At 56.6% G+C, this 15,315-nt stretch overlaps 1 protein-coding gene across 3 annotated transcripts in view; it reads left to right on the forward strand.

Annotated features, from left to right (window-relative positions):
* NTN1 (netrin 1) overlaps nt 1-15,315 on the forward strand; it is a 211,441-nt gene that overhangs the window by 148,668 nt on the left and 47,458 nt on the right. For all 3 annotated transcript variants that reach the window (XM_051825185.2, XM_051825184.2, XM_051825183.2), the window contains exons 4-5: nt 10,566-10,715; nt 13,749-13,802. In XM_051825185.2, coding sequence (XP_051681145.1) covers nt 10,566-10,715; nt 13,749-13,802 — 204 coding nt within the window. The remainder of the gene's footprint in view (nt 1-10,565; nt 10,716-13,748; nt 13,803-15,315) is intronic.

The following is a 15,315-nucleotide window of genomic DNA, read 5'->3' on the forward strand; positions in this document are numbered from 1 at the left end:
TTATTATGCAGTCTTCCATTTGGGAAGTTTCATAGCAACAAATTTGTTGGGTTCTTTCTCCTCCTTCCCCTGGTTTAGAAGCACACTGGGGCTGGCTGGGTTGGTGCATACAAAGGACCGTAATAAACATGCCCAGGGAACAGGCGGCTGCACTCTCTGGCTATTCAGGGCGATTTCACAGCACTGCGACGGCCTCATTCTGCTGCGGGCTGCTGTCCTATACAAAGTCAGATGAGATAAATTTCTCCCTTTTCTCCGCAGAGCAGTCTGTGAATGATCCTTGTCTTGGAATCTGTCAAAAGATGGGAGGTTTTGTTGACCATTTGTCTGCTTTATGGATTCGGGGGGCTCTCCTTCTTTGCAGAGGGTGCAAAGAAGGGGTTGCCATTTAACCATTTCGGCCGCGCCTCCTTGGATAACAATATTAATTTATCATCTTCCCAAACCATCTGTGATGGATAAAGACATTCCGGGAGTCTCTCCCGTGAACCGAATTGCGATGAGAATTAAGAAATTGACCCGGCGCATCCAGTCTCCCCGTACAAAGGGCTGGCGTTCCAGCTCGCTGAGCACAGGGCCCTGCCCCCTGCAAGTCTGAGTGCCTGAGTCGTAAGATGCAATCATTAGCCAGGCGGAGGCGGGTGGCGGGCCTCGCCGTCTTTGCCCGTGCCTTCTTGCGGGCGCCCAGCCACCCCTTATTTCTTCCCCGTGGCTCTGCCAAGAGCGGCCAGGGGGAGGGGAGGAAGTGAGCGTCTCAGTGCTGCCCCCCTCTGACTCCCGGGGCCACTGTGTGTGCGCCTGCCTCCTGTGTCTTTCTCCTTCAAGAACTTGACCTTCGTCTGGTGGCATCCTCAGCGCATTTGTCCCGGACTTGGGCTGTGGTTCTTGCCCTTGGCTGTGCTTTGAAGTCACCTGGAGAGATTTAAAAATACTCCACCTGTTCCCACCCTCAGGGTTTCTGCTTTAATGAATGGGTCCAGAGGGAACTGGAAAAGCTCCCTGGATGGTTCTAATGTGCAGCCAAGGCTGAGAACCGTGGAGAATAAGAAGTGGGGGAGGTGGTTGGGGGGGGTTAAGGGGCGGGCGCTGTGGCATATCGGGTAAAGCCGCCACCTGCCATGCCAGCATCCCATATGGACACGGGTTAGAGTTCTGGCTGCTCCACTTCCAATCTAGCTCCCTGCTAATGCACCTGAGAAAGTCCTTGGGCCCCTGCACCCACGTGGGAGACCTGGAAGAACTTCTTGGCTCCTGGCTTCTGCCTAGCCCAGCTCCAGCTGTTGCACCCATCTGGGAAGTGAACCAGTGGAAGAAAGATCTCTCTCTCTCTCTCTCTCTCTCTCTTTCTGTAACTCAGACTTTCTTAAATCTTAAGAAAAAAAAAAGTGAGGGGGCAAATTGCTCTTGGGGGTGTTAAGGGAGGACTCACAGGCTGTTCAAGCCCCAGGATTTATTCCTTTGAGTGGGGAGATTTATAATCAATGAACTGAAACGTATTTAGGACTTTCTGTATGAAAACTGGGTGGAGGAGGAGGCATTTACATTTTAAAATTTTGCTGGGCGAGGCTGGGAGCTTGTCCTGATGCCTGAGATCAAGGCGTGTGCATGCATGCATGTGTGTGTTGATGTGCACGTTTAGATCTAGTGGTCTAGGGCTTTCATCCCAGCAGGCTGAGTACCTGGGTCTGTCCTGCCTGCTTGGCTCCCTCCCAGGCACTGTCTGTGTCTGTGCATCCTACAGAAGCTCAGAGGACCATCTTGTTGTGGATCCCTTGTCATGTTTCCGTTTCTTGTCCTGTGCTGGGGGGAGTCCAGGGAAAAGGGCTGGTCACCTGAGACAGGAAGGTAGCTGGCAGCTAAAGCAGCCCCCAGCTTCAGGGGCAGTGACCCCGACCCCAGGGGTGGCCCCCGATCCTGCAGTCAGGAGAGGAAGCACGCAGAACTCCCGCCGTGCCCTGTGGGGGCGAAGGGGTTCCCTGTTCCTTGGGGATCCGAGGAGTCAACAGCCCTCTCTTCAGAACTGGCAGCAAGTTCAAAGTCTGCAGGGCTTCAGGCTGGTCAGGTGACCTCTGTAGCCAGCAGGCTCCTCCTCTGGGGCATTACGCCCCGATTTCCAGTCTCTGAGTCCCTTCCGACTTCGACGTTCCACATTTCGACAGCTTCTCTGCTGAGTCCCTGACAGGGCAGGACAGTGCCTTGTAGCAGTGAAGTTCATGGTCTTGCAGCTCGGAAGTGTTGCTGAGATCAGGAGGTGGGGAGGTGGTTTTGCTCCAAGCTCTTTTTTTTTAAGATTTATTTACTTTATTTGAAAGACAAAGTTACAGAGATACAGAAGCAGAGAGAGAGAGAGAGAAAGAAAGAGAGAGATCTTCCATCTGTTAGTTCACTCTCAAATGGCTGCAATAGCTGGAGCTGGGCCAGGCCAAAGCCAGGATCTTGGAACTCTGATCAGATCTCCCATGTGTGTGGCAGAGACCCAAGTACCTCGGCCACCATCCACTGCCTTCCCAGGCGCATCAGCAGGGGGCTGGATCAGAAGCAGAGCAGACAGGACTTGAACTGCATTTCCATGTGGCTTGACCCACTGCACCAAAGCGCCCGGCTGGGGATGAATAACTTTTCAAAACATAAACTTGGAGTTACTTAGACCAGGGTTCAAGTTCCATCTCCAGGCAAGATAGTCTCTAGAGCCCCATCTTTCTCTTCTAAAAAGGGAGGTAACAGTTTTACTCCCTCTCCCCTATTGGGTTATGGTGCAGCCTAAATGAGCTGCTAAAGAGGAGAGTTCTGGATGCAGCGTGCACTCTATATGTGTTAGCTTTGAATATCTGTGCATGTCTAGGAAAAGAAAAAAGACCCAGAGGCCTCCCCCGTGACTCTCACACACAGACTGAGACGGTGCCTTTGGCTCTCTGGTTACCTTATCCCTTTCCATGAGTGGAGGTGCCCGGAAGAACTGGCCCCCTCTTACTGGAAGTGCTCAGCCCTGGTGTGGCCCTGGCAGCCAGTTCTTATACAATGAGGATTTGTTGTTGCACACTCTCGGTAAATAATCTATGCATGCTAGGATCCAAGGTGACAAACAAGATGTGGGGACTTAGCCTAGCAGCTGGGGTGATGGTTCTAACACCCGTGTCCCACATCAGAGTGCCTGGGTTTGCTGTCCAGCTCCTGGCTCCAGCAACAATGGCCCAAGTGATTGGGTTCCTGCCATCCATGGGGAAGACCTGCACTGAGTTCCTGGGTCCTGGCTTCGGCCTGGCCCTGGCTCTTTCAGGCATCTGGGGAGTGAACCAGCAGATGGGTGTGCTCTGTCTCTGCCTCTCAAATTAATTATTCTTTTAAAGTGACCAATGGCAGCTGCTTGTGAGATGGGGACAGGCTGGACACATCTGAAGAGGGTTCTGAAGATGCCACCAAGGAAGACCAGGTGGCATCTGAGATGGGGGGGGGAGTCCCTGACCTGGCTGGGCTTGGAGCTTGTTGGAGACTTTCGGTGACCCTGATACAAGGCCCAAGCTCCAGTCCTTCTTGCCCCAGGCCTGTGTGTGCAGACACACACCCATGTACAGGATCATAAGGGCACACACGTGTGTGCATGCACATGTATGAACATACGCACACACATCCATGCTGAGATCCATTGGCTGGATCTGTGTTTTTGCCACAGCTGAGGAACAGGTGCAGGAGGCCTATCGTTGACTAGATCACCAAGGGCCAAATCCCCTGGTTTGGGATTCCGGCCTCCCCCCCCCAATGCTTCCTGCTGCCTGCACCTTGGTCCAGGTGGCAGGGACGAGCCACCTGAAACGCTGTTTTTGAGCCTCCCTAGCAGCTGCTGCGGGGAGGCAAGCCTGGTTGGGAGGAGGTTGTTGCAGACAGCTGGAGTGGAGCTTGGGGATGATGGGTGGATTTCAGATCCCAGCTCCCCGTCAGCAATGAGTGCTATGCAGTTAAGGGAGTTAAGGTTGCCCTGACCATGGACGTGTGGGGTCATCCATCCTGATCGCCCCCTCATTCTGTCCCCCAGATGCATGGGGTCAGAGGGCTGCAGATTGCCACCGAGCCATGAGCCTACACTGGGTGGGGGTGGCACTGTGCATCGAGTCCCCAGTGTCTGTTGAGCGCCCAGACCCTACCAGGTGCTGGGTTGCCATGGTGCCCAGGACGGATGTGGTCCCCTGGCTTTCTGCTGGGAGGGTGACAATCAACAGCGAGGGAGATAATTGTGGGTGACAGGGAGTGAAAGCATCAAGGGACTCAGCAGGGTGGAGACACCGCGACTGGCGGAAGCTGCTCGCCCACAGGGCCTGGGAGGAACTCTGAGGACAGGACATTTGTTGGGGTATGTGGAGGAGACAGCCAGGGGGATGCCCAGGGAAGAAGGTTCCGGGGAAGGGCAAAGTCTAGAAGCTGGAGAGGGCTTGGTTGGAAGGCAGCCATGGGAGGACGTGGGCAGGGTCGGCTCGCTGGGGTCCTGGGAGGAGTGGGTGGCGTTCAAGAACCCTGGCAGCCCCTGGAAGGCTGCACGGGGAAGAGGGACTTGAGGATGAGCCTGACTCACCTTTTCCCCCGCTGGGGACGTCACAGGAAGCGCTGGACCTCCCACATCCAACGAGGGATGTGAGTCCAGAATATGTTAAAAAAAATTTAAAAAAGCAACTCTCAAAACTCAAAAGAAAATAAACAACCCAATGAAAAATGGAAAAAATAGGAAGGTACTTCATGAAGTTCATGGAGAACAGAATTAAATTTATTTTGGTGCAAAAAGTTTAAAAAATATCTTAAAAGGATTTGAAAGGCAGAGGCAGGGGAGAGAGAGAGAACGAGCTTCCTTCTGCTGGTTCATTCCTCAGCTGCCCCCAGCAGGAGCCTGGAGCTCAGTCTGGGCCTCCCTTGTGACTGGCAGGGGCCCTAGTACTTGAGCCATCACTGGTGCCTCCCAGGGTGTGCATTAGCAGGAAGCTGGGTCAGAAGCAGAGCAGGGCCTCAAATCCAAGCACTACAATTATGGGTGTCATTTTTTTAAATTAATTTATTTGAGAGGCAGAGTTACAGAGAGAGAGAGAGAGAGAGAGAGAGAGATCTTCCATCCCCTGGTTCACTCCCTAGATGGCCACAATGGCCGGAGCCGGGCCAATCTGAAGCCAGGAGCCAGAAGCTTCCTCTCAGTCTCCCACGTGGGTGCAGGGGCCCAAGCACTTGGGCCATCTTCCACTGCTTTCCCAGGCTCATCAGCAGGGAGCTGGATCGGAAGAGGAGCAGCTGGGACTCGAACCAGCGCCCATGTGGAATGCTGGTGCTGCAGGGGAGGCTTAGCACGCCCCAGGGCTGGCTCCTTCTGAGGACCATGGGACCAGGATCTGCTGCGGGCCCCTCCCCTTGGCCTGCGCTGGGCCCCCATGCTCATCCCTCTGCCTTTGTTCCCTCACCTCCTCTCCTGAGAACACTGCTCGTGGGATTAGGGCCCTCCCTTGTGGCCTCATTGGACCTTAACCACCTCTGCAAAGGCCCTGTGTCCGCTTGTGTCCCACACTGAGGTCCTGGGGTTAGTGGTGCTTGGTGGGAGGGAACAAGGGGCCAAGCCAGAGGCAGAGGTGATGGATGGACGTGATGCTGTCTGGAGGTTGGGGGGTCCCTGCCACTCCTCCTGAGATGGCTGCAGCGTGGGCGTCCTGCCTGAGCACTCGGGGCCCCAGAGCCAGGGTCTTCAGGAAGTATAGTTAGACCTCCTGAGAGGAGCCCGGGACGGACGTCCAGAAAGGCATGGTGTGAAGGGGCAGTAGCAGGAGGCAGCCTCTGGCCTGTATCTGTGGGCCCGCGACAGAGAACAGCAGGGAGAGGAGCCTGCAGAGGGCTTTCAGAAGTCCCTGGTCAAGAGCCTCCACACGAGGAGGTTCCAGCACAATGCAGGCAGGAGCTGGTGCCGGGCAGAGCTTCAGAAGGTGTGTTCGGGAGCCTGATGTGCGCTGTTTCCTGCCCTGTGGCCAGGACGCTGCAGTGCACGGGAGCATCGTGGGTGACAGTGCCAGCGTGCAGCCATTGGAGGCAATGTGAGACAAAGCCATAGACTGTTAGGTTGGAAGTGACGTCAGTGGGAACGTTGACCTCTGCCCTTTCAGATGAGCCACCTGCAGTCCACAGAGAGGAAGGCGCTAGCCCAGGGTCATTGACAGAGCCAGGGCTGGGTGACGACCCAGGGCAAGGCCAGTCTGGGCTCCCTGCCCCACCGGGAGGCTCGTGGGAAACCTGATCCTGCTGCCTTCTCAGGGACCTGGCTTCCGCCTGGTCTCACCTTTTTGTTGGAAAAGACTCCAGGGAATTGGTTTCCCATGGCCAGGTGCTGCCTGCCCCAGGCACCCGGGGTGACCTGCCACGTGGGGGGATCGACCTTCCCCGGAAAAACGAGGCCAACCTCCAGGGACACAGGAGTCATCTGCAGGCTTCCCCGTGGAAGACCCAGGCCTTGCTCTGCCTCAGGCCCTACTCTCATAAGAGCTGGCAAGACTCTTTGTTCCCCCTTCCCAGAATCCCCTGCAAGGGGAGAGACCCCCACCTGCCTCACTTCCACATTCTCCCCATTCCACACCTGCCCTCTGTGCCCCTGCCCATGTGGATCTATGTGGGTCTGTGTGTCTTTGGGTGTAAGCCAGTAGGACTCTGTATGTGTGTGTATACATGGGTTCACACATGTGTGTGTGCATGTGCATGGTGTGTGGCTGTGTGTGCACTACATGAGTGCATGTGTGCATGAGTGTGTATATGTGCATGAGTGTGTGTATATGGGTTCACGCCTGTGTGGGTGCATGTGCACAGTATGTGGATGTGTACCGCATGAGTACATGTGTGCATGCGTGTGTGTGTATGAGTATAGGTACAGGTGTGAGTGCATGTGGATATGCACTGTGTATGCATGTGTGTTTGCATGAGTGTGTGTACATGGGTTCACACATGTGGGTACATGTGCACAGTGTGTGGATGTGTATTGTATGTGCACATGTGTGCATGCATGTTTGTGCATGAGTGTGTATGTGTGCATGCATGTGTGTATACATGGGTATGGTCATCCATCAACTTGCCCCGCCCCTTGAACCAACCTCACCCTTCTTTGTATGGAGGTATAATTGGGCCATCCCTGTTGCTGAGTTTTAGGGGAAAGATCTTACTCTGTGACCATTTGGCCGGAAAGTGGGAATGAGTGTAATGCGAGTCTGTGGGTGAGGATTGCATTTGGCTGCAAGTAACAGAGTGCCAGCTAAAACAGATTGGAGTTCGTTTCTCCTTGTAGAGCAAGCCGGGGGCAGGGGGAGGGCATCCAGAGAAAGGGGGAGGGGCCGGGGTGAGCCAGGCCCTTTCCACCTCTGCATGTGGTGTGCTCGCCCATCTGTGGCTATGCCAGTTTCCAAGGGCTGTTGTGAGGCCCAGAGGAGGTGCTGAGGTGGGTTGCAGGAGCCCGTACGGAGGGCAACACTGCTGGCAGGGATGCTTTGCCACAGGGCAGAATGAAGCTTAGTGGTGGTCACGCTACCCTGAAGGTGACTGGAGTGGCCTTCTGTGACCCCCCCCCCCCGTCCTTGGGGACCCTGATGGCCTCTCTGCCTGTGACAGGGATTGGCTGGTGCAGAGGCACCACCTGGTCTGCTGCCTGTGTTGGCCCAGACGAATGGGTCAGGTTCTCTGCAGAATCTTGGGAGAAAGATGTGGAAGGCCAGCAGGCAGCCTGGGCTCACATTCGACGAGGGAGGGGCCCTAAGGAAGTGTCAGCCACACAGAGCAGATGCAGAGAGGCCCTGCTGGGCCCTGGGCTGGTCCTTGGCGCTGGCAGACCTCAGCTGGCACCTGGCCCCTCCCGGCAATGTGCCAGCCCAGGCAGCTGGGCAGCCTCCCTCTAGGGGCTGCTCCAGGCCAGTTCCCGCCAAGAAACTGAGGACCTGGGCTGAGGCTGGTGCTAGTGCTTGACTTGGTTCCGAAACCCCAGCGATGGAACCACCTTTCCTGACCTCCCTCCACCAGCCACATCCGGGGACCCAGAAGTTACTGGTGCATGGCTGTGTTCCATCAGCACCCAGGAGAGAATGTCCTGGCATGGAACTTGGAGTTCCCAGCAGGCCAAGGGAGGTCAGCTGGCCTGGGCGCTTGGAGTCACCACCTGCCTGTGGGGCTGGGCACAGCCAGCTCAAGACAGCTTCCCACGTGCAGACAGCCTTCCTGTCACAGAGAACGAGTACAGGGAAAGCACTGGGACACAGCAGGCCCTCTCCAGCCAGCCTGTTGGCACCACCATTGTCCTCGGTGTGTCCCTGCGGGCTGTCAAAGATGGGTCTTGTCTTTTTACTGAGATTCAATTAAAAAATAAATCCAGGGGTGGGTGGTGTTGTGGTGTAGCAGGTTAAGCCGCCTCTTGGGGTGCCCAGGTCCCATATGGGAGTGCCGGTTCGAGTCCTGGCTGCTCTGCTTTGCATCCTGCTCCCTGCTGATGTGTGTGGGAAGGCAGTGGAAGAGGGGCCTAAGTACTTGGGCTCCTGCCATCCATGTAGGAGACCTGGAGGGAATTCCAGGCTCCTGGCTTTACATGGGCTGAGCCCAGGCTGTTGCAGGCACTGGGGGAGCGAATCAGCAGATAGAAATGATCTTGGCCGGCGCCGCGGCTCACTAGGCTAATCCTCCGCCTTGCGGCGCCGGCACACCGGGTTCTAGTCCCGGTCGGGGCGCCGGATTCTGTCCCGGTTGCTCCTCTTCCAGGCCAGCTCTCTGCTGTGGCCAGGGAGTGCAGTGGAGGATGGCCCAGGTGCTTGGGCCCTGCACCCCATGGGAGACCAGGAAAAGCACCTGGCTCCTGGCTCCTGCCATCGGATCAGCGCGGTGCGCCGGCTGCGATGGCCATTGGAGGGTGAACCAACAGCAAAGGAAGACCTTTCTTTCTGTCTCTCTCTCTCACTGTCCACTCTGCCTGTCAAAAAAAAAAAAAAAAAAAAAAAAAAAAAGAAATGATCTTTCTCTTTCTCTCTCTCTCTGTGCCTTTCAAGAAGATGAAAATAAGTGAACATTAAAATGTGTGTATTCTGGTACATTCAACAAAGCAGAATGGGACTTGAACTTGAGAGTAGGGCAGCTGTAAGGGGCAGGGTCCTCACACAGGTGTTTCTCCTTCTGTAGGGGACGAGGTTGGAGCAGCCCACTTAGCTTGCTGTCTCCTGAAGTGTGGGGAGCCAGGGCGTGCATCCCCTGTGTCCCTGTACCCACAGGGGTGCCCACGGCCAGGACCCTCACACTGAGTGCTTCTAGAAATATTTGCCTGTCCAGACACAACCACCACAAACAATTCCTCACATTCTTCTCGCTTCTGCTCCCCTCCCTCCTCTTCCTCGGCCTCCTCATTGGCCACTCCCAAGACACCAACAGACTCCTGCCCTTACCCCGAGCAGTGTCTCCTGGGAAAATCCTAACTCAGCTCTTTTTAAGATCTCTACTCTCACCTGTTTTCCTGGCTATTTTTGGCCTGTGGATTATGGCACCTGTTGACGTTGCTACAGGATTCCTTCCTGCAGGCAATGCCCCCACCTCTCCCAACCTCCTGGATTGTGGAGGGGGATTGACAGAACACATGCTTCCTCTATCCTGTCTTCTCTCTCTGCCCATACTGAGTCTACTGTCTCGGTTTGGGGTAGGGCAGGTAGAGTGGGGAATCCTATGGAGCTATGAACCTGCTGATGTCGCTGTCCTGCCCAGGGCATCATGGTAGTGATGGAGAGCTGTCCCACTCTGGTCTTTCCCAGTCCTGGGACTGGGTCCTAGGCACACAGCAGGAGGCCTCAGGCTACAGCGGGACACGGTGGGCCACCCCAGCTCTCCATGCCTATCAGAACCAGCGGGGAGGGGCACTGACCTCACAGCCCTTCCTCTCCCCGCTCGGCTATTCCCTTCCTGGGAGGTTCCTTGGCCTCTCCAGTCTTTGTACATTTAAAATAATTGTAAATTATCATTGTGTCCTTTTCTAGTGCTGAAGGGGATGGGTTTTATGCTCCATAAGCCGAAGCTTCAGACCACCAAGTTACCAGGCAGGGTTGGAGGCAGCAGCCTGGGGGGGTGGGGCCGTGCACACACTTCCCCCGGCCTCCCTCTGATGTGGCAGACCCCGGGGGCTTCAGCAGGTCCCAAACCCCATTTCTTCACCCGGAGGGTTGGGAGCCAGGTGAGGGCAGAGACCAAAACACACAGACTTGCCCCGTGGTGGGGAAGGTGCAGGTGCACCGCCACATCCCGACTGCCCGACTCGGGCACACGCAGGGCTGTGGGGAGACACATCTGAACACTGCCTCCCCCTGGGGCTTCAGGCGGGCTCCCCAGCTTTGCCTCCCGGCTGTCACCAAAATTGTCTTTTCAAGTTGGTCCGTCTGGACTGTCACTGTCCACTTCCGGGTGGGCGGGTGGCCAGCATCAGAGCTCTGGGAACATGCGTGGGCTTGGTTGGGCCTGCCCTCCACCCCATCTCTGCTCATCTCTCACGGTGGGGTCCCTGGGTCCCTTCCCGCCCCTCTGACCCTCCTGTCTTATGTCTTCCACAGCCTGTGATTGCCACCCCGTGGGAGCCGCCGGCAAAACCTGCAACCAGACCACTGGGCAGTGCCCCTGCAAAGACGGCGTGACGGGCATCACCTGCAACCGCTGTGCCAAGGGCTACCAGCAGAGCCGCTCCCCCATCGCCCCCTGCATCAGTACGTGGAGACCCCGCACTCCCACGCCACCAGCTCGGGGAGGGAATGCCCCCTCGCTAACACTGGGTCCCGACATCCAGCGGGGTTTAGCACCAATGCTTGGTGCTCAGTAAGCCCCCGTGGGAGGCTCCCAGGCCTGGGCACTCAGCCTGTCTGCAGGCCTCTGTCTTGACAGACACTGAGTGTCCTGCTCTGGGGCGGGGAGGGTAGGGATGTATGGGGTGGGGATGGGGGGGCAAGGTCCTCTGGATTCCACCTTGAGCGCAGACCTAGGGGGTGGGCCTATGGCTGCCGGTGCTGCCATGGAAATTCCAATAATGCCCCTGGCTCTGGTGGGTTCAGAACAGAAAGGACGGAAAGCATGGGCCCTTGTGAGAGAAGCCAGGCAGGGAATCCCACCCACAGCACCTGGGGCCCTTGTGAAGGGTGGTGGCGCCCTGAGGATCCTAGGAACCCCCATTGGGACTGCTGTTAGCCCCTGGGTTGCTGGAACGTGGGAAGGGGTGAGCAGGATGGCAGAGGGGTTTCAGTATTTTACGACTGGTAGGGGCCTGCTGGAGTCAGGGGCAGAGCCTTAACCCTGGCTGAGAGGTGGCCCCTGGCCTTGGCCTTGTTGATTCCTTGTGCAGAGCCAATCTAAACCAAGGCAGGGCTGCAGGAGGAGGAGCGAAGCTTAGCAAATGAGGCGGCCTCCAGGGACACAGGCTGACTCCCTGGGGCTGCACTCAGCTGTACCTGGCCCAGGGAATTGGCTGCTGCCTGGTTTTGGTGTGGTCCAGTTTTATTTATTTATTTTTTAACCTTTCGTATTGGTTGAAGCAAAAGCAAAAATCAAAAGGACGGCACTGTTGTAGCACAGGAGAATTCTGTGCAGTTCAAAGCTCGGTGTCCATAAAGTTTTATTGGCATGCAGCCACGCATGTTTGTTGACATGCCACTGTCTGTGGCCACGTTTGCGCTGTGACACCAGAATCCCACACTTTTTAACACGGACAGTGTGGCCTGCAGACTCAACCACCTATCGCCTGGCCCCTTTCAGAAGCCAGCCAACCCCTGCTTTAGAGATGTATAGCCCCCTGAGCTCTGAGTGGCCAGCCTCTGGGGGCTTGGTGCTACCTGCGGGTCACACACGGGTGCTTGTCTGCTGGCTGCTGACACAGAACACCACAGGCCGGGCACAAGCTGGGACCCCACTCATTTCCTTGAATAGGCTTCTTCCCCACAAGACCGGAGCCTGAGATGGGCCACGCCTCACCTGTCTGATCAGGTGTGGCCTTTGCCGCTGGCACACCTGGGCTGCATCGGATGGGGCAGCTTCTAAATCGGGAGCCGTTTCTACATGGGCGTTCCCAGGGCAGACTGTGAGCACCTGACCCAAGTCCCAGTCTGGAAACTGGAGCTTGGTATCTCCAGTGGGGGCAGAGCAAGTTGAATGGTTTTCATGAGAACTTCCGATTGTCAGACTTGTAAAAAAATAAAAACAAAAATCTTTCTCTTCTCTCTGTCCACGTGCTCAGACACGAATACTGTTAGGAAGCTGGGAGTTAGGAAGTATCGGGGTTAGGAAGCATCAGGGAACTAAGGGCCCCCTTTAAAAGGAGCCAGGAGATGCCAGGTTGTCCAGGAAGAGCTGGGCCCACCCTTCCAATTCCCACGTGGAAGGAACACGCTTAAACCAGGAGCGGATGTGTCAAATCAGACTGAAACCCGCGGGATGGTGGGGGGTGAGACCTCACTTTCCACCCCACTCTGTGCTTCCTCCCTTCCTTCCCCAAAGGGCGTGCCCACCTGGCAGCCTGAAGACCCGGGCTCCCAGGACGCCCATGAACCCCTCCTGAGGATCCCCAGCTCCTGGTGCCTGCACAGTGCCTGGGTGCTCTGGCCCTCCGTGCCCCTTCCTGAGCTAGGCCTGTGTGGGTGCTGAGGCCTGGTGCCCCGTATGGCTCCTTGGCTCTTGGTCCTGGCCCGACTCGTGGACTTGCAGCCTGTGCCATTCAGGTGCTGCCTCTGGACTGCTTCTGCTGGGACCAGTTGCCCTCTTAGGGCTAAGGAAGGGCCTGGTACAATGCCTGGCTTCCTAGTGAGCCATTGTGACAGGGAGTTGTGCGGAGCAATTGCTCATAAAATCACCCACCAGCAAGGTTGGGCTCCACGTTGAGGTCTGCACCCCCTGCCTCGTTTTCTGAGTAACTCTTAGATCCGCACCCCGGCCTGAGGATTCCTCCCCACCCACCAAGCCTCAGGCCCCGGCTGATCTAGGATCAGAGGGAGGAGTTACCCTAAAAAGTCAGTGGGGTTCAAGGTCCCCTACTCTTGAGGACTTGCAGCCCATGGTATGACCGTGTCTGGCAAGAGGAAGCCCAACTTCCTGGCCTGGCCACTGGATCCACGTGCAGTGGGGAGCACGGGGTCGGGCCCTGGACGTAGCTGGAACAAATTGCTCTCCCAGGCAGAAAGAGCCTAAGCCAAATAAAGCTTCTCAGGGTCTTCTACCCTCTGCACCTGCATCCCGTCCGCCTCTGCACCTGCATCCATCTGCCCACTGAGGAAATGCCTTAGCTTGGGAGATGCACGCCCTGGGGAGCTGGGGCCAGGGTTGCAGGCTCCCCTCTCCTGGTGTGAGAAACCAACCCCTGGGAGCAGAAAGGCCTGGGGAAACCCCTCTCTGCCATCCCTTCCCTCTGAGTTGATGACCCACAAACACCAGAGCCAGGCACTGGGCTGTGGAGCCAGGTCAGGGCTGAATGCCGCCAGCTCGCTCCTGCCTTCTCCTCGCTCTGTCCCTCTGCAGCCTGGAGCTGTGACCTTCCTGCCAGGTGAGGGGACAGCCTTCAGAGAGTGCCCAGGGTCCCCTAGGACCTGCTGCAGGCTCTTCTTCTCCCCGACTTTCCTCTTCCTGAGCTGGGGAGAGGAACCGGGGGGAATGGATCGCAGGCAGGTTGGGAGGAGTCTGTGCTGGGCCGGTTGTCTTCCTAGCTCTAAGTAACATCATTTTCTTGTCTTCTCTTCCTCCTCGTCCTCACCCTTACGAAGAGATCCCTGTGGCCCCGCCCACCACTGCGGCCAGCAGCGTGGAGGAGCCTGAAGGTAAGCTGGTCCCCAGGGCTGCTCATTGTCACGTCTGCTCTGGGGTGGGGTGGGAAGGGGCAAGGGAGAGGGGGGCCTAGGAGACCCAGACGCCTCCATGCCCACAGCAGTGCAGAGGACGGAGCCACTGTCTGGGGACTCCCAAAGGCTAAGTCTCTCTCCTAAACCTGGAGAACAAAAGTGGAGCTTCTCCCACTCGTCCACAAGGTTCAGAAGCTGCCGCCGTCTGAGCTGAGGGTGTCTCTCCTTCCTGAGCCTGCGGAAGAGAAAGGGGCCGCGCCTGGTCGCAGGCACAGGGGCCCACCAGCAGAGCCTGGGGGCCGGGGGCTGGCACGGGAAGAGAGTCACATCTTCACCATCACTCGCCTCTAACTGCAGATTTAGCATTCGCTCCATGGTGAAGGCAGGCGCCAGGCCACAGCTGTCCACACTGCCCGAGGCATGGTCATCGGTAGGATTCACAGCGATGTTCACAGCATGTTCTTGGTGGTGTAGACATCACGAAAGGTTTCTGATCTCTGTGATTGCTTCAGAATGAGTGACTGGACCTGCGGCTGGGGCCTGAGTTAGAATCAATGGGAAGAGAAGCAGAGGTTGGGTGCTTGGCCTAGCGGTGGTTACGACACCCACATCCCACCTCGAGGTGCCTGCGTTTGCTATCCAGCTTTGGCTCCTAACTCCAGCTTCCTTCTAATGTGCTCCTGGGAGGCAGCAGAGGCCGGCTCAAGTAGTTGGGTTTCTGCCACCCGCATGGGAGATCTGGGTGGAGTTCCTGGCTCCTGGCTTCAGCCTGGCCCAGCCCCAGCCATTGCAAGCATTTAGGGAGTGAACCAGCAGATGGGAGCTGTCTCTCTCTGTCTGCTTTTCAAATAAATGTTTTTAAGTTTTACAAAAGAAGTACAAATAACATAACTGTGCCATCAATCTGAGTTTTTAAAGCTATCTGGAAAACTAGACTTGAGCGCTGCCGGTTTCTTTCGTAGCTCCTGACTTAAGGTGGAGCGACTCCTGACAAACCCATCGTAAATTGAAAATGCCGGGAGTTGAAATGTATTGAACACACGTGAGCTACCGGGCTTCTCAGTGACAGAGTGCTGTGGTGTTGGCTGTCTGGGAGCTGCACTCGCTGCTGCCGCCCAGCATGGCCTGAGAGAACGGAACTGCCTCTCCCTAGTGCAGGAAAGGGTCAACGTTTGAAATTCCAAGTATGGTTGTTACTGAATTCATATCACAGGCCGGTGCTGCGGCTCAATAGGCTAATCCTCCGCCTTGCGGCGCCGGCACACCAGGTTCTAGTCCCGGTTGGGGTGCCGGATTCTGTCCCGGTTGCCCCTCTTCCAGGCCAGCTCTCTGCTGTGGCCAGGGAGTACAGTGGAGGATGGCCCAAGTGCTTGGGCCCTGCACCCCATGGGAGACCAGGGGAAGCACCTGGCTCCTGGCTTCAGATCAGCGCAGTGCGCCGGCTGCGGCAGCCATTGGAGGGTGAACCAATGGCAAAAAGGAAGACCTTTCT

Source organism: Oryctolagus cuniculus, chromosome 17 (genome assembly GCF_964237555.1).
Source record: "Oryctolagus cuniculus chromosome 17, mOryCun1.1, whole genome shotgun sequence".
Lineage (NCBI taxonomy): Eukaryota > Metazoa > Chordata > Mammalia > Lagomorpha > Leporidae > Oryctolagus > Oryctolagus cuniculus.